The following is a 19617-nucleotide window of genomic DNA, read 5'->3' as shown; positions in this document are numbered from 1 at the left end:
TAAACTTCAACACTTTTTTAAAAAAAAAAATTTTAAGTCTTCACTACAGAAGCAGTACAATGCATTTGTCACTGTAATCACTTTAAGATTTATTTTTAACCTGGCAGTGGGTGTGAAGTAACTGTCATGCCAAGTTCATCTTGAGATAAACTTAAGAGTTGAAGGTAGAAAGCACATGCCTGAGGAATTGGGGTAGGAAAAGTCAAACAAATGTAACAAGGTTGGAGTTAACAGTGTTTACACTTGAAGGTACTGGCCTTCTGAGAAAGTAATTTCTTACCCAAAAGGACAAAACATAGAATAGCTCTGCTTTAATTACCAAATGTAAAATATATTAATCTAAAAAGTAAACCCTGAAATTTCACTCCGAAGGGTGGAAAGTATTCAGATAAGGACAACTTTTTGTACAATTAGGTGAATGACTTAGAAATTAGAAATTGCAGTAATGGTCATTTAACACACCAGAACCTAATTCCTTCTAAAACTAAATCCTTTAACTGCTGAATAAAAATAGAATCACTGTTGCAAATAATATATACACTGCTCTGATATCTATATCTACCTGCGAGAAGTGATTAATGTTTCAACCATATTTAGCATATAGTACTATATAACACTGCTGAAGAGCACTGCTTTCATCAATCTGTTCAAAGACAGTCACCTGAGTTGTCCTAGAAAATATTCTGCTTGAAGGAATGCAGCAGTCCATTACAGTGAATTTTAAAGAGAGATTTTCTGATTAAAAATGAACCTTGCAAATATTACAATCTTACTCATTAAAAAAACCCCAAACTTGCCATGCTTTGGAATTAATGTACTTGTTTCACTGAAAAACACCATTTGCAACTCTAGACAAAAGTTTCATATGCTACATGACAGAAAATAAAAGATTATGTTATTTATACTGAATCATCCCATCTTTTCACCAGGGTAATTTTTTCTTTTGGAATGGGGGAGGGTATTGTACACTTTCTGAAACGCTGGTTTAGTTTCTAATTCTACATTATATTCTGGTTCAATAACCTTCTGATACCACTTTTTACTGCTTAGGCAAAGGCAGTTCTGTCTTCACACAGCTACTATAAGAGGACAGTGCTCATCACCATGCCTGGAAAGCACATTCTTTCCAAACCAGAATCCGTCTTAGTTTAGAATAAACTAAGACAGCACCCCATTGGTTACCTATCCATATGAAAAATCTAGTTTAGCGGTTTTAAAGGCTTCTGAGTACTAACTGTTGCTGAATTACTGCCTGATAAAACAATCCCAACTTTAAAATGTTTAGGGAATGTTATTTGCCCTATTAGCATACACCCTACAGCTGTGCAATTTTTAAACAATATTTGAGGAGGATAACACTATTGCTACTTTTGTTTCTTCCCAGCCCTCCTTCGATGTAACTTCCTTAAATAAGCAAAGGGCTGTGATATCTGAAATAATTCTGACCCTGTTGTGAATCATCTGCCATCAGCCCACACACTTCCCCTCTGCAAAAGCCCTGACTCATAATCTCTCTCCACACTTTCCACTGGAGGATTCCCAGTGCACAGCAAAGTAACCTGCCTCTATCAGCCTAAGGAGCAAAGGAACAGGTTTAGTTGTAAACCACAATAGGTACCGACCAGACTAAACCCTCTTTCAGCTGCTGACTGGGTTAAGTGTGCCTTCAGGTATCTAATAGCTGAATGAAGATAACGTCAAATGGGTGAAATGAAATCTTCTTACAAATTTAACTAGAAGAGAAAGAACTACATGATCTAAATGAGGTCATGTATTTTACTCCTAAGACTTCAACCAATATTCATCTTGGATCTGTTCTCCTAGAACATACCATCAGCAAAACAAAAATAAGCCACAAACCCTTCTGCTGAGGTACAACTCCCAGCTAAATACACGTGCAGCTAGCTCAAATATCACTTCAATTTAAGGAAAAAAAAAGAAGTCTGTGCTTGGATGCTTTTCAAGGAACACACACATCCTACAGGGGCGGGGAGGGAAGGGGAGGAAGCTTCATGTGCTGGGGAACAGCCAGGCTGCTGTATGTGACAAACTGTAAACACGACTGCTAGGAATACAGAAGATTTCACAAATACCATATTTGAAATATAAATAGGCAGTCTCAACAAGAGTTAGAATTAGCCGTATACTGTTAAGTTAAACTATAGCAATGATAGTTAATGAAGACTATGAGTAAGTGGGGACTGTGACATTTTTCAAACAGGAGATTGCTTCTGGAAAGCTGCCAAGTAGTTCCACACCTTTTTTCTCAGGTAGTAAAATCATTTATAAGTCTTTAACAACGTAAGATAGTTGATTTTTTACAATAACCAATTATTTGACTATGACATATTCCCAGAATGTTATTTCAAGGAATAGGCTGGGTAGTAGAACAATGTTTCCTTCCAAACCAAAACTATTTCATTAGCATTCTTAATAAGATGATACAGCTGCAATTCATTGTCAAATGCAGCAATTCTAAAGCACTCCACAGACTAAAAATTTATCAACATATTCACCCCAGACTGGTCAAATATTGAAGTTTTACAGTTGGAGAAAAAGGAGTTGGAGGTTGAGAGAATTTGTCACAGCCAAACAGTAGGTCAGTTGTAAGCCAGGTCCAGAGAGGTCAGGACTTCCTTTGCTCCAAAACCATAGCTACTTTATTTCTCAATATCCACATTATATCCCTTTACCAAGCCTATTATTAATTATTTTTCTAATATTTGGCTACAACATACAAAAATATGTTTTCACAGATATATAGAACTATATATATAGTGGCTTTATATATATTATATATATATAGTTTAGCAGTTGCCTTCTGAAAAGAGAGACGCTTTAACCTTTTGTGTGTCTTCTCCAATAAGGTAGATTCAATTCTCCAATTGTGGCTACAGAAAAGTTAGAGGTGCCTCCTGACAACCTCCTACTTGCTCTCAGAGTCCTAATAAATACAGAACAGGGGTCTAAGTCAGAAGCACAGATCTAAAAGCTCAGGCAAAAGACAACAGACCTAAGCTTTTCTTTGCTCACACATCACAAAGTTATACATGAAGCCTTGCAGTGGAAGGGGATATCTCAAAAAGCACGTTCCTCTCCTTGACAAGAGGCCTCACTGCCCATACTGTAGCAGCAGGGGAAAAAGGGAATCTAAAAGGATGGAAAAACAAAAAGAGTGGGTTTTGGAAAAAAAACCTCAAAAATCAGAATTAAAATGGACAAAAGAAATTACAGTAAGCAAGACAGACAGCTTACACAGCACCATAGTGCTGCTGAGGAGGTCCTCTCACTTGTGCAAACCATTTCCAAAGCAGACCATAACAAGGAAGTACAAATGGCACCAATCCTGCCTTACTGTTTCCAGGAATACAAGGTGGGTTTTGGGCACATCTCAGGCAGCAGTGACAAGCTTGTTTCTCTTATGTCACATATGTCTTACATCCAGTTTACCCTTCCTTTTTTTTTTTTTTTCCTGCAAGTGCCCTTAGGGAAGAAACAGCACTTCCCCCATCTTCTCAACCCTCCTTTACCCTCTGGAGGCCATGCATGAACCATCCCACAAGGATGCATACAGATGAGCTGGTTTGATTTAAGCTCCTTTGTTTTCAGGAGTTTGTAACAGCATTTTACTGGAATCTTGTCCTCTAACAGAGCATTTATGATAGTCACAGAAATACAGACAATTCAAGACAACATATTAATCTTTGATCAGACTCCCTCAAGCAAGCCCATTCACCAAGTATGTTTGAGAGAGCATCAGTGGGCAAAGTCCCTTATCTGTTATGAACAGCTTATTACTTATTATAGAAGCGTCACCACATGTTTATAATTTTCTAGAGAACTTTTGTAGTCTGTCTTCAACAGAAACAGTCAGGTGTACTTACGAAGAGCAACAGTGTCCAAATAGGCTGACACTCTGGTATCTTGGAAGAGTTGCTCCACCTAACTTGACTTTGTCAATATAAGAGACAAAAATGCTAAAAAAATTCAGTGGTACTTGTAACCAATTTGCAATTACGTTTCCACCTTCTCAACTGCTTTAGACTCCAAGTGCAGCAGCAACATTAAAACCTTTTTCTTTCATCAACAGTCCTGTTCCCTGGCTGTACTAAGAGCCATGAGCTGCATTGACTGGCACTAGTAAGACAGGCTGAGGAAAATGCTATTAATTTCAGATCATGGCTAATGAAATCAAACTAAATAAAGAGTATTTACTCTTTGGAATACCACTAATAGATGGTTCAGAAGGTGTAAAGGAGCCTCCCCTGACCAGCCAAATCTTTACTATGTGTAGAACTGCTCAGCCTGAGTAGAATCTAAATTTTAATTCCAGAAATCTGTCAGAGGTTGCTTGACTGATAGTAATCCTGACACTGAAGCTAATAAGTCAAAGCGGCTCACTGCATGTGGGATCAAAATGATAGTTCTGTCAACATTTAAATATTATACATAAGAAATATATGATTAAATAAACATATGTAATAATATCTGTGATAAATATAAACAAGTCCTCAGGCATATCACTCTGTGGAAATAAAAAGATGTGTTTTACCTTTCTCAGGTAATTTTTCTTTAATGAAGTACATACACAGAGCCTCAAAACTGGTGCCCATTCTGACAAGGACGCTCACCAAGGTTCCTGCTGCAGGCCAATGGCCAAGTTGAGAACAAAGTATTTCCCTGACTCCTAGCCTAGCATCCTCTCTGTTAGACCAGGCTGAATACATGTTGATTGCTATTGCTAGACAGTAAAAACATTTCTAATGGTTTTTATTTGGCAACTAGAAACTAGCACAGTGTCATGAATAGAGTTGCAAGTTATCCATTAAAAGAAAACAAAACACATCTTACAGGTGAAGACATCTTTAAGTTATATGCCTGAAAAATATGAAGATTAAAAATCATACAGCTTAAAACTTGTCTATACTCATCAGGGCAACTCTCTTCTTTTAACCAGTAGTTAAGCTTGAGTTGTGTACTAGAAACCATGATGACTATAAATTATATATTAGCCACAGCTGTCTGACTCAGCTTTTAAAAACCAAGCTTGAACAGAGTAAGAAAATGCATTACTAAAATGGAAGGCAAAAGAGGAATCAGCAAGTGGTGTGGTAAGTTTTTTGTTTCCTGAAAGATCTCCATATTACAGGATTCTATATATCCATCTACAAGAGCCTTTGTTCCCAGTTTCACAGAACACACTTCTCAAGAGACCGAGATAGAATGCATCTGTTTGCAGTATACCCACTTCTATTGCCCAAGGAAAAAAAAAAAAACCAAAACATTAGGCTTACACTTAATAGAGTGACAAAATGATACAAACACATGTCACTTAGAAGTTGACAGAAAACACATAAAACAGAGCTGGAGAAAGCTAAATTCTTCATTAATTTACTATTATCACCTTCAACATAGCATGCTTAACAGATGACTGGTCTGCATAAGCATAGATGAAATACTTAACCCTTGCTGTGGACAACACATTGCACTTACTACAATCACAGCTGTTATCAGAAAGCAAGCATCTATCAAAGAATTGCACTTCAAAAAAAAAAAAAAGTTGCCATTGGTGATGGATGCACCATTAGAGCTAATTACTTAGTTACCTAAAGAACATGTATTTTTATGTACCATTTCTAAAGGTAAATTGTTCCTGCCTCCCAATGTTACTGATTTTGTTATCAACTGAAATTAAATTGTGTTTGATTTTAATATAAGTATAGAATTAAGAAATAATTTAGTAAAAATCGTTTTACATTTATTGTATTGTGAATCTAGCAACCAACTGCTACTCTAAAATCCCCTGTACAGCTCCGTACCGGATTGGTCATAATTGTTTAGTATGAACGGTTAGAACCTAGGTAACAAAACACAAGGTAATTTGTAAACTGATTTATAATACATATATAGGACTAGAAGAATGCAAGTAGTTGTCAAGGTCCATGATTGATGGGAACTGAGGGCAGTAACCGTAACAGCTTGCAAGTACCTGCCAAGAAAACTGTGTCCTTAAGCAAAAGGTAATTCCGGCAGGGGGAGATCGCGACCCCCGACTCATGGACCACCTACTCACATTACACCCCAGACCCATTTCTAGACATTTCTAACCTTTACTGCGCAGAATCGAAAATAGGAGGAGAATATGTTAGTGATTTCTTGGAGATTGTATGTTTATGTATGGATACTTAATTAATATGTATGAGTAAGTTCTATATAAGGTGTATGATTCTGGTGCCCGGCATGTGTTGTTGGTGAGAGCACTCCCCTACACGTCCGGCCGTCAATAAAGAAGTGTCTGCTTATCTGCATCAAATTGGTGTCAATAAGTTTTTATTTCCAGCATTTTGGTAACACCTCTGCTACTTTAAAAGTTATTCTAACCAAAGATTTTATTTTGGTTGCTATGGTACAAGCTGGCTTATAAATATGATGCTGATTAATATAAAAGGATATATATTTCATTTTCAATATTCAAGCAATACCCCCACTCAGATGGAAGACTGCATATATTAATTAAGGAGATGCAGAAGGAACCACCAAAATATTCATCCATGATTTATAAACTGAAACTTTAAAGTTCTGCTTAATTTTTATATTTTGAATACATGGACATGGCAGAAAAAAAGACACATTCATTACAATAAAGCCCAAACATAGAACTGTAACAGATTAAACAGAAGAGGAAAATTCTTGGGTTTGGGGTACTTACAATGTGTAAGAGCTTTAGCACATCCACAAACCTATCAGAAAAGCAAGAAAAAGCAAATAGTTACATTTTAATTGCCCAATTAAAATATGTTGAATAACTGTTAAGTTTATCATTGACACTTACACTTTCTCTGAGCTCATGATCTCCTTGGCAATATGGTAAACCTTTGTTTTCTTTCCAGCTGCCTTACTCTGCAAATAAAATTATATGTTATACTATGCACCTACTAAAATTGTCATAAAGATAATTTCCAGTTAGTAGGTCCTCAAATCCAATGTAATTAATCAATAGTTATTTCTAATAAAAATCTTTTACACTGCTTTGAAATCTCTTGGCTTTTCAGGATCTGTGAGAAAAATCAATTCAGCATGTAGCTGGAAACAATACTAGCTAAGAGTTTGTAACACTATCAGCCTTTCTATTTATTATAGGAAGCACTGAAGCCCATAATGAATGAAGCCGTAGCAAGTGACAATTATTGTTTAGTAAAAGTAGTACAGATAATATTTCTATGTTGGGGTTTTTTCTGATTAATACAGCAACAGTAATATTTGCAGTAAACTCAAATGGCTTTTAGAAACATCTTTAAAAAAATACACATTTTCTTTACTGAAAAAGAAGATTAAAAAAAATCACACTGAAGAAAAAGTCAGCTTCTGGCAATCTACTAAAGGAGCTGCTGGAATACATAGTACCTGTACTACAAAGATGTAGAAGTGTGAGCCTTGTCATCTACGTGAAGCACTGTGGAGAATATGCTGGGTTTTATATGCACGTTTGGCTTCTAAAACAATCAATGCTATTACTCAACATCAGATAGAAGAAACAAGTATAGCAAAGCTTAAGGGGATAGGTGTCAGGATGCAAATGCATTTCCTACACATTATAACTCCCATGTATAATTTTCCTCATATAAAACACCTTTCTCTATAACAGCTCTCATGGTTTGCCATTTGCTTCTCTGCTGCCAGATGTCATCACATCTATTAGATATTCAGGAATTCATTTCCATGGGCTGCAAAGAAAGAGCGTGATGAGGAGCACTAAAACATCACCAGATATACAACACAAGTATAATCGAAGTCCTGGGGAAGCTGTGTTGAGTGTGGCAGTATAATACAGGCATTGAACAGTTTATCTAGAAAAGCAGATACTGGTGGCATTGCATGCATGAGCTTTTGGTTCATAAGCACTAATATTACAAGATTTGTCTTGAGTTTTAGTTCTTCTCTGAACCTATAAACAAGTCTCAAGTGCTGGAAATCAAACCACGGAACTGATGATATTCACAGGTTAGTTTTAATGATACCATTATATTCAAAATAAAAAATAAATCTAAATTAATTTTTAACTTTAGATTGACACAGTGCCAAATACTAAATTAAAATTAATTTCTAAATTTAATAATTGGTGTTGCAGCACATATATGTAAAATACATTATTTATTTTATAGACTACATAGACATTTTCACACAGAGATGGGATTTTACTTGTAAAATACTATTTATTTCCAAAAACCACTTAGCTCTACCCAGTGAGGGACAATCGAATTCAAGCGAGATTGTATCACCCATCCTCAGGCCTCCGTGCCTCTTTAGAAACCACAGCTGACATGCTCCCTACAAGACTGAATTCACAAGTAAACTCAATTATGCAGAGCAAGGTATCTGCCATCACTGTAGATGTGACAGTTGCAAATGAGATGAAAAATCAGTATTTTGAGAACAAGATGCTACCACTAAACAATTACAAAATGAAATATCACAGTCTGTTTTCAACCCCATTTGAAAGACTTTTCACATACCAGCTGGCACTGAAAAGGCCACTTTGCATTTGCTCAAAGATACTCCAGGCATAAGAGAGTCTCTAATGGCAGAACTGAAGGGATACAAATTGGGCGCTCAGGCACCGCATTGGAAAGGAACCTTGTAACTCCTCTAATGGATAAAAAGCATCAATACAGTCAGATGCTTGTGGCAAGGAAAAAAAGAGAACAAGCCCAGCTGATGCCCAATTCAGAGACTGCTTCATTCTCCTCTGCAGCTGCTCTCCCTGTTTGGAAGTTGGTTATTAATCCCCAGCTGCTGGCTGAAGCAAGCCGACGAGCAGATGCTTCACAGCAAGCGCTGAATTACTACGTGAAAACTGCCCAAGAAGCCTTGTAATGGCAATATTTTCCTGGAAACCTCCATTGTGAAAGGTTGAGGGCATTTCTGGAGGCATGTTAGGTACGTTAGCTTCTATACAGGTACAGTCCTGCTCAGTTTCACAGGAACAAGCTTCTCCCTCGACTCTCTCTCTCCCCCAATTTATTCCTCTTCGAAAATTTGATTAAATGACATTCAGGTCTGATATATCATCATCAAGTCTTCTTCTCCAGCACTAAAAAGTCTCATTAATTTTTAAAAATTATTAATTTTTAAGGAAAGGAAGCAAATATAACTACCATCAAAGGAAACAGAGCTGCCAGGACAGATGCTGAGGAGAGGCACTGGTCTATGACCAGGCTGGTGTCAGGGCATCCACAACTGAGAAGTACAAAAGTGGTTATCCCCAAGGAAAGGGATAGGACTCCCAGAACTTTACTTCATACTGAGTAGTAGCACTGTCTTCCTGCTCCTCATATGAAGAGGAAACATTAAAATAAGGGAGAATCATTCCAGCTGGCACTTGCAGAAGCTAGCAGAAGGTCAGACCTCAAACCCTACAGTCAAGTGTGACTTACACTCCTCCATGAGCCATAGAGGTGGATCTGCAAGCCCACAACAACATCTCATGAGCACACCAATAATCTCTCCTCAGCACCAAAGGAGTGAATTGAGGAACTTAAATGCTGAAAGGCAGGTTGCGCCCTTTGTGCTTCATGCCATTGAAAAGGAGAATTAAAACCTGGTTCAGTCATCTGTCCCTTGTGTGACAAGCAATGATTTGGCAGGTTAGTATGGAGAACCTGAAAACTCAAGAAAGCTGCCTGCACAGAAATGGTTACTGGGACACAGCCCTTGACAAGACCCCCAACATAGGGCCATCCAGGCAAAACTACAGCTTCCCAGAGATTTTTCAGAAGGGCCTTCTCAGACCCAGCAACATTCACGTGGCCCCTTTCCTTGGGCTTCATCAAGGCTGACAAATCAAAGGTTGATTTTAAATGTTCAGTGTGCAAGAGACACCAGGCACTCTAGGATCTGTGAGGCGTAGACAGCCTCCTTAAAAGGTATTTACAAGTCTCAAAACTGAAGATCTCTGAACATACATCTGTGCATGTAACTCTTACTAGAGGGGCATGGCAGGAAGGTCTACAGCTCCATGATTCAGTGAAAGACTAAGAAAAATATGCCAGGCAACACATACTCTGTAGTGGGATATTTCCACACTTGACTCCTTAATATCAGGCTAACGTACATAAATTGCAATTTTAGAACAAAACCACTAAACAATATGAATGACAAAAATAACTACAGAAAGTTATGTTGAAAGTTATGTTATGTTCAATACCTTTTATTTGAAAATATCCCAAAAGGTTACAACTTTAAAAACAGTGCAAGAGTGAGAAATAGCTTCAGAAGATAGAGAGATACCTGTTTATCTTCTTGAGGATCAGGCTCCCCTTTACTGGAATCAGAATTTGTGTCATCATCTTCATCAGAACTGTTCATGATATCTTCTTCATCTGACTGAAGATCTCCCATTATCACGTTAGGATGATCATGGTGTTCTTCTATGGACCTAAAATTAAAATATGTATAGCTGACAAACACACCATACTTTATTTTTGTAACGAGCTTTCTGTTTTTCCCCACAATAAATGGTCTACTTGGTATCAGAAACATTGAGAACAGTAGTGGGTAGTCTGAAGATGATGATGACAGTGATAGGCTTTTCCACAGTGGAATCATAACTCCATAATGTTTTATCTATGCTGGTATTGATATAATGCTCGCTGACAACAAACAAAAGCCACAGTACCTTTGGAGTATCTATGTTATTCTTATCCATCAGAGTTTGCCTGACAGTAAAGTGTGATAAATCTATTCCCTTATTGCTACGTGCATGTATGGTGCAACATTTGTACTGTCTGCCACAGGATAAAGAAAGATCATCGCTGTTTTGGTCTCCTCTATCTCATAGCATCAGGACTGTTCCAGATATGGTACTCAGACTGGAGCTTTCTGTCTGAAATTTTAGAGGCATGTTTATATATAGGGTTGTTTCTCAATGGATATGCTAAACAACTGCATCAGAGATGAAAATATTATAAACATTCTGTCCAACAATTCTTCTTAAAAACAAGAAAGCAGAATCTTTCGTGATTAAAAACTCCCATCCCTCAGAGAATGACACCTTCCAGGTAGCTGTCAAAGCTATAAAATATAAGGTTGTTCTGCTGCCATACAATGATTATAGAGGTCACTTTTCATTAGCTTCAGCTGTATTTGCAATACAGAAATTGCATGAGACAGGCACACCTTCTTCCTCTAACTAGCCTTGACAACTTCAGTAGAGATTTAAGAAATGCAATTCTAGAAGCAAATAAAAAGGGGGTAGGAAAAGATAAAGAAGAAAACAGACTACTAGAGGAAACAGAGCCTGAAGTTTTGGTAAAAAACCCCAACCTGATAACTGCCAATTACACTAAAGCGGTGTCTAAATTCACATAATCTGTGTTCAAGGCCAGCAAAAAGATGCTGGGATGCCACAGCAGGCTTATTGTGATACAAGCCAAAAGTGATTAGCTACCCTACAAAACAAAAAAACAAATTCAGAAACCCTTGTCCCCAAGCTGTTGCAGCCAGCAGAGATCTCACTGTTCTGATCAACACCAAATTTTGTGCAGCCAGCATCTGTCAGGGCTACACACTTCATACAGCTACTCCCTACGTAAGGGAGGGTTACAACTGATCTTTTCCCAGCTTTGAATCACAAGAAAGCAGGGATGGAGGGCAGCTCTTCAGACTCACCACCTCCAGCTGTGATCGTTTCTAGTAACTATCAGAATGCTTCTCATGGGAGATGGCTGCCAGTAACGTGTAAAGCAGAAATAAGGAATACCAGCTGTGTGAGGATGCTCTGGCAGCCACAGCAATGTGCTGATTATTCAGTGCTCAAGGTGGAGTTAAAAAAAAGAAACAAAACAAACCCGCAACCAAACAAAGCAACACACAAATGCTGATTAAAAATAGAAATATATTTAGAGATGAGACAAGATAAGCTGGCCTGTAGACAGACCTTAGCCATGAAGACACAGAAAACACTGAAATAGCTTGGTTCTATTAAGGCAACACAGGAAGGACTCAGGAAACACTCAAGTAGTTACTGTCTCCCAGAATCTAATGGGGTGGTGGAAGGAGATTGCAAGCTCATCACCCAAAGTTCAAACAAGTCCCTGAGCCAAAACTGCAGCACCCAGGGTGCAGAGACACACCCATTTATTTCAGTTTGGAAATTATCAACTTCACATGGAAGAGAGCAGCTACCAGAGAGATGAGCGTTGATGTCAACAGCTCCCACAGAGCCTCCATGAGCTTCAGGAAGGCAAAAAAGTGTCTTTTCATTGGAGCTTTCCCTGGAACTGCACTAGTGTAAGACTTCTGCAGCTACTTGTTAACTTCAATTCAGAAAACTCCTTGTCTAGTCTATCTAATACACAGTCAAATGACCCGTTGGCCTGAGAATGTTTATTTTAGCAGATGCCTCTCTTATCCTTTTATTTTTACAGATGGCAAACATCTTTATTACATCTGTAGCATTACATGAGGTAGCTATATCCCCCTGCTTTACTCAAAACCTGCAACAGAAGTAACTACTACTACTCCTCCCTTTACTATGTTACTCAGTTTTATCATCCACATCTGTCACTGAACATACATCTGATCTGGGATATTTTTTTCCCCACTGCAAAAGGTATTATGCGCTTTATCTGTAACCATACTGGAATCCACCTTTTTTATTGCCCTTTTTCCTATACTTAATATTTGTTTTAATTGCTGCTTCAGTTTCCTTTAACTAAGATTCCTTCCCATACAGAAAACATTATTTTCACACTTGTAAAATTATAGTTCTTTAGCCGAAGCATATTCTACAGGATGCCCACTCCCATATTTTCCTATCATTTTACATTTAAACTTTTCAGGGCAACTGTGCCAACACTTAAAAGTTTCAGAAAACCTGTACTTTTGGAAGTCAGAAACAAGCATATTTCTATGTAAGGCTGTATTCTGCTTGCACAAACATAATTCAGTCACCACTGAAGGATGAAGATCGTATTAGCTGGCTCATATTGGGTGAAGAATTTTCTAAATTAAAGGTTTATCAGCTTATCTAATAGAAAGTTTCAGTAAAAAAACTAGTCCTGATGATTTAGGATGTTTAGTAAGTTATCCACAAATGAGAGCTGTACACATTTTTTTTCTTTCTGTGAATCACAACATTCAAGTGATAAACTCCTTTTCTTGCCTTTGTGGTGCATACACCCTTACTATTCATGTAAAGGAGACTGTGAGAACCATCTACCAAATCTTGCCTACAGAATCTGCTCCACCAGTCAAAGCACCTCAGAGTAATCCCAATACATCTTTATTCTGTATTTTCTCAGCTCACTGCCTAACACAGCCCTCAGGTTCTTCCACCTGACGTATTTTGTTGATTTTTTTTTTTTTTTTTTTTAAGCGGATGATTAGATGATTAATGATCAAAAATCATTTCACACCCAGACATTTTCCAGAATTAAACAAGACACCAGTTCAGGGACAGGATGCAATACTGTAGCCACAGGCATTCTGAGGCTGTGTCCTCTTCTTCAGAGGACATGGTAAACAAAGTCACTGTGCTGATCTGCCTTTATCAGCCATGTGCTGGAGAACATGTGACTCTCCTTGTACCTTACCCCTTTACTTTTCATCATAAATAATATGGCTTTTCTGTCGAAACAGAAAGCAATTTTGTATTTACTGATTACCCCTTTCTGTACCTCTGTAGCCATCTATAATGTAAATGTATAGACATTTATCTTAAACAGTTAGATCTAGATGAAGTGAAATCCCTTGTAGCCTTTAAATGAGTTTGGAAAGAGTAGTAAAACTTTAAATAAACAGAATCTTTTCTACCACATATCAGTTCCCCATTTCCAAAATACCACAAGCATGCAGTAATGGTTATTTTTAAGCAACTCTTCTGATAGGTATTTTGAGGATACTGTGAACTATCTCTATCTTGTTCCCTCTTCATCACGATTCTTTGTCCTACCCACAGCACTAAAGAGAAACTTCTGCATTATCAGTCATGTGAAACACCATCACTGCCAACTCAACGTGCTGCCCACTGAGTAAGAATATCTTGCTGTATCTTGTGAGCAAGTTATCTAAATATAGATGTAGGTTTTTTCTATTTGACATATAAAATGAACGGATCATTAGTTTGCCTTGGAATGAGCAGTTTACGGGATGAAATATATACATTGCGCTGTATTTTCCTAATGTAATAGTAAAATATTAATGAAACAAAACATGCCAGTCCTAGTAAGACATACAGCAAAATAAACTGTCAAAACTGCCACAGAGCCATTATAGCAAAATAAATCCTAATCAGCATTAAAACTTCTTATTGTCTTTGAAAAATGACCAAGATTAGTTCAAACTAGCTTATTGGTATTAGAAGCTTCAAATACACCTGAGGCTTCATTTTTATGCACTGCTGATTTAGACACTGCATAGGACACTAGAGACTGAAGTCACAGTTAACATTTCAGTCTCAACTCCCAATTAATTTAGAAAGCAAATAGTATTTTAAGCTTGACTGAGATTATTCAGAGAGATTCTCTGCCATGGAACACCTTTAACATTATTTTATAGTACATTGGAATTACTTCAAGTGTTAGCATCTCCATAATTACTAAAAAGCAAGTTTCCACAGCTCCAAAGTATTTGTTAAAATAGATTCATCCATGCTGCTGCTTTACACGTTTCCTTGTGATTTTCATTATTTTTAGATTTTCTTCTACTTCCAGTAAGTAATCAAAAATATGTAGGAATGCTGAATGAACAGAAACTTGCACACAACACTTTGCTATATTATTTTCTCATGCTTTTGCTATTTTTAAAGGAGCGTCCATTCTACTCTGCTTTTTGTAGGAGTGCTCCAGCTTCTTTACCCTTTTTCCGTCTCTTCCTCCATTATTTCATTGCTGGGTTTTGTGTGTATTTTTGTTTGTTAATTTTTGAAGAAAGCCTTCAACATACAGGCAAAGTAAGCAAACTGAAGTTCCTACTCAAATAACAAATACAACCATAACATCAGAGAGCCAATAAGCATACCCTCCTATAATATTTAATCTCAAATCTTTTTTGCATCGTTAAAGCATTTCACAATCCTTTCACAACTGCTTGCATCTCACTTTCTTTCAGAGAGGCAACTATTGCTGTTCATCTATTTTCAGTTTTTAATATTGCCAGTCCCTGCAATCAATTTCAAAAATTAAGGCATGTTCAGCTGCTTTTTTTTTTTTTTTTAAAGACCTAAAAGCACACTGGCTCTCTGTGGAGGCAATAGCTGATAAGGCTGTTCTATTTTTTCATAGCACTTTATGCTTGTAGTAGCTGTAGGTAAGGCAACATGCCTCACTGACCGATTCCCTCAATGGATCCTAGCTGTATGCTTCTGGGAAATCACAAGGCTAAAAAGGAATTAAAAAAAAATATGTTCTATGTCATCTTTTCTGTTATGTCCTATCTAAATTTTGAATCTCTCTTTCGAGGTAGAAAGAAGGGCTGCAAATACAGAAATCAAGTTACAATCCCAAAACAATTTAGGAAGCAGTTATCTGATTTGGGTGCTCAAGACAGCAGAAAATGCTCTTGGAAAGCCAAAGCAAAAGTGAAATTATTACTTGGTTAAAATTGCTTTAGTGAATTTCCTTTTGCTTTATTTTAATACTTTAAGACAGTTCAGTGTCTTTAATATTTATTTACTGCAGGGTTTTGGAAAAAAGGAAATCAGTTCTAGAAAGCAAGCATACTTGGCAGAACACTATGAATACTAACCAAGATCACTAGTGAGCTCCTGTGAAAGTTTTAAGAAAATATATGACAGGATTACTAATCAGCAAGATTAATAAATGCATCAATACCCTTTTTGGATGAGTTATATTTTGCTGCAATACCTCAGTTCCACAACCATACTGAAGATACCAATATCCGCATGCTTCCTTTTGCAAACCATCCTGGAAAGCATAACAATTAACTTCCTATCACTCCAGATGCACCTGGACCCTAACCCATCATATTCATATCATCATTTAAACTTCAGATTCTGTGAACAATGGTGACTGTCTACCATTAAAGCTAAAAAATTCCCTCCCTCATCGACCTCTTCATGTCCCCCGGCTTTTCATTTCTCCTTCAGGCATACCAGGCCATTAAGCAGCAAATGAGGATGAAAGGCAGCCTGGACCAGGTGGCTTACTTATCTGAGTTACTCCTACAGCATCAGTCACCTCTCTGGTTTAATGACAAACGTACAGATGGGAAGAGCTGAAGCTGAGATCACGTCTCTCCTCTCTAGGTGGAGTGGACAATGTGAGGAAGGCAGGATACTGCTGTGGCTCTTGCAGTGCTGGCTTGGCTGCCAGCACTGAGGACTGGTTGCCTTATTGCAGCCAAGCTGCTTGGGCTTCAACTTCTCTGCCAAAAATGGTGCTTTTTCACAGCAAGAGGGTGAGATAGCAAGGTGTCCTCTCAAACAGGATTTTACACAATAGCATTTAAGTTATGCCATTCATTCTTCTGCAATGACAAACCAATGATTTTAATGAGTTCTTCATATTATTAGGACTAATAACAACAAAACAGGCAAAAGACCAGAGTTTTTACTGGTCTGATGCTAGGGACCATGACAGGCAGTTAATCTTGATCTCCCTTTTATTTATATTTTTTAAGACCACCTGAACAGATTGCACCTGTGAGATTCATCAGCTCCTTCTGCAAGCTATCCCTCCATAGGTGACATGGCTGAGGTATGAAACAGACCTTCATGACAGTCCTTATTAAAAAAAAAAAAAAAAAGGCACCACAAAACAAGATGCAAACAAACTAGACCAACGAATCCATGATTATCTGTATCACTTACAACGCTTGTGCTAAATTCTCTCCAGGCTGGTTAGGTGAGGATACAATTACAAACATAAAAAATCCTCAAGAATCACAGCTAGGAAACAGAAACAACCTTCATCCAGCTAAGCAACTCAAACTGAAAACACTTAGTGCATGTCAGGTTACTTTTTCAAATTGCAATTTAAATACTCTTAAGAATTGAAACAGAATTCTTTTAAAAAGTATCATATGAACTGTATGCATGCGTAAGCATCTGCATTTTTTATAGGAAGTCAGGACCCTTGATGACAGTGATAAACACTGTCAAAAGAGAAGCTCAAGACAACTATTTGAAATGCATTTTGGTTCAGAGCCACTTGTACTTTGAAAGCTGCTTGCTGCCTCCTGGGCAAACGGCTGACTCAGAGAGAGGCCAGGTGGGAATGCAGGGAGTTTGCTCCCGCCAAGAGATACACCAGGAATTGCCGTCTTTGTCCCCGTCTTCACCCCTGCTGCTCCCAGCTCACACCTGGGTTTTCTGGGCAAGGAGTATATCACAAACACTGCCAAGAGCTGCCACCAATTTAGCCTGTTAGATCATGCCACTGGCATCTCCTTTAATACTTGGCTGATCATGTTGCAAACTGCAACACCTGACTTGCTGGAACCAAGTTCTCCCTAGTGTTTGCAGTCAGCAGCATTTAGTTTAGTATTTGTTATCCTCAGGCCAAGACAGTACTTATTTCTTTCTTCCACAAGAAGAAAAAAAAAAAAATTGACTCACATTCTAAGCAAAAAATAAGCAAGACATTTGTCATATGTGTTTTACACTTAATAAATTTTGTAGGTTTTTTTAAGCAATCCATTCTGTCAGTCACCCTACTTCAGGCACACTATGATCAATACAGTCATGCACATCCTCTGTTGCATTATTTTTAAAGTGCAGTTTTAAAAGGGTGCAAACAGCTCTCAGATTATCTCCATATTTAGCTGCAATTTGAAAACACAGCTCTCGCAGCCAGAGGCACCCGAGGACCTCTCGCTGCAGGCAGCCTCCCATGCTCACAGGAGCAATCTTCAGCAAGACCGTTTGTTGACAATTCCTCAGTTCCTTGGAAAGTTCAACATAAACACACAGACATACTTCAGATGTTTCCACACTCACCATGGAAAAGCCGCATTCAAAAAAAAGAAGAGGCCTCGGTTTTAAAAGTCTTCAAGAAAACCAGTGCCCCCAGTGGGCCCGCTCAGCTCCCAAGCAGCATGGCACTGCTGCCAACGTGACAGGCAGGAGAGATGGTCACACTGCCCTGCCTCTGCTGGGTAGCCCCAGAAAAAGTGCCAAAAGGACATTATGCCAATGTCAAAGAATATAATCCAAGAGGACACAAGGGAACAGTCTTGAGCATTGGTACTGGAAAGAGAAACTGCAGCAAAACCCACAGATTTAAACTCTTGCCGGGAGACTTGTACAGGAGAAAGATTCACTGCATCAGTTCTTCCTTTCACCACCTAGGGTAGGCAAAGAGGGAAGTCTGCAGAATTTACAGCTTTTTGCCTTCCCTTATCATCAATTCTTGTTTCATAGAGAGAGCTGTTTTGGAAAAAACTCCTGGCATGGAAGTGAGAAACAATATAAAGCAGAACCACCAAAATACAGCACTCATTTATAATCAGGACCTGCTATTCTAACTTCTCTCAATTCACAAAACAGACCCTAGTAGGAAAATGTTTATTGGGAGAGGATAGCAAGATCAAACCAAAAAGAACACTACTTTCCAGTCACACACACAAAAAAAGAAAAACCGTAACACAACTCCAACAAACACTGAACAGACTTCTAGAAAACTGTAATAAAAATGTAACAAAATCTCAAACTGAATACATCAAATAGGAAAGGGAAAACTTAGACCAAATGAGAACAAAACCTCCTCTTTCAAACAAAATTGATTTTACCTTGCCAGACCTACCATAACATCCCAATGTATAAGTATTTCTGCTTCACTAAAATCAGAGCTAATGCAAGGTCCCAAAATACCTTCTGTATTAATTTATCATTATTTTTATGATTATTGGGTGACTTTGTCCCTGAAATCAGGGTTATAATACCTCTCTTCAAAAAGTTGCTCATTCAATTTAAAAATAATGCACAACTTATTCCAGTCCATTTTTTTTACATGTCAGATACCTAGAAGATGACAAAAGAGAGCTAAAAGTAGCAGAGTACTCAAAAGGTACTGACTTAGCTTTAAAATATTTTATAATTCTTAAACACATGATTGTCTGCATGCATGGGAGCTGATGCAGGTTCCTGGGTAGTCTGCTGGAAAACAGACAATGAAATAGTTTGGTTGAGGCCAACACAGACTAACTGTAAAGAATAACTGAGCGTCTTGCAAGATTGGACTTGTGCTCTCTCTTCCTCTGATCTTTTGCACTGATTAGAAAAAGAATGGGATTTAGACACTTTTTGCCTAAACATTTCAGCTCATCTCAAAATCAGAAATTGCTCTCAATATTCCTGACCTGAAAAAACAACTGCATTGACTGTTTTCCTCTCTGTTGCCAAGATGAAAGTTATCACACTTTGACCTTGTCCTGCAGATAAAGGGTTCCCTGCAACAGAAGTGCATGACACCTGAGTTCCAGTTATCCTGTTTGTGGGAAACAGGCTAAAGGACATAGGGTTTCTATGTGCTGCTTTGCTTACTTCAGGCTCTCCTGCATACCACTAAGCCACCCTTCAGCTGAAAGCATGAGCTGACATGCTGAGCTGAGGCAACGTCACCGGGAGGAAGGACGAGGACATCCTTGTATTGTACTGGG

At 38.0% G+C, this 19617-nt stretch overlaps 1 protein-coding gene across 1 annotated transcript in view; it reads right to left on the bottom strand.

Annotated features, from left to right (window-relative positions):
- The window catches only part of FGD6 (FYVE, RhoGEF and PH domain containing 6), a 92411-nt gene that overhangs the window by 36514 nt on the left and 36280 nt on the right, over positions 1-19617 (bottom strand). Inside the window, exons 6-8 of the mRNA XM_026864751.1 lie at positions 10288-10435; positions 6833-6900; positions 6710-6740 (exon numbers count right to left, since the gene is read on the bottom strand). Coding sequence (XP_026720552.1) covers positions 6710-6740; positions 6833-6900; positions 10288-10435 — 247 coding nt within the window. The remainder of the gene's footprint in view (positions 1-6709; positions 6741-6832; positions 6901-10287; positions 10436-19617) is intronic.

This window comes from Athene cunicularia, assembly GCF_003259725.1.
Source record: "Athene cunicularia isolate RWA chromosome 1 unlocalized genomic scaffold, athCun1 chr1_part2, whole genome shotgun sequence".
Lineage (NCBI taxonomy): Eukaryota > Metazoa > Chordata > Aves > Strigiformes > Strigidae > Athene > Athene cunicularia.
Note: the sequence above shows the minus strand (reverse complement) of the source record. Positions and strands in the feature narration are given on the sequence as shown.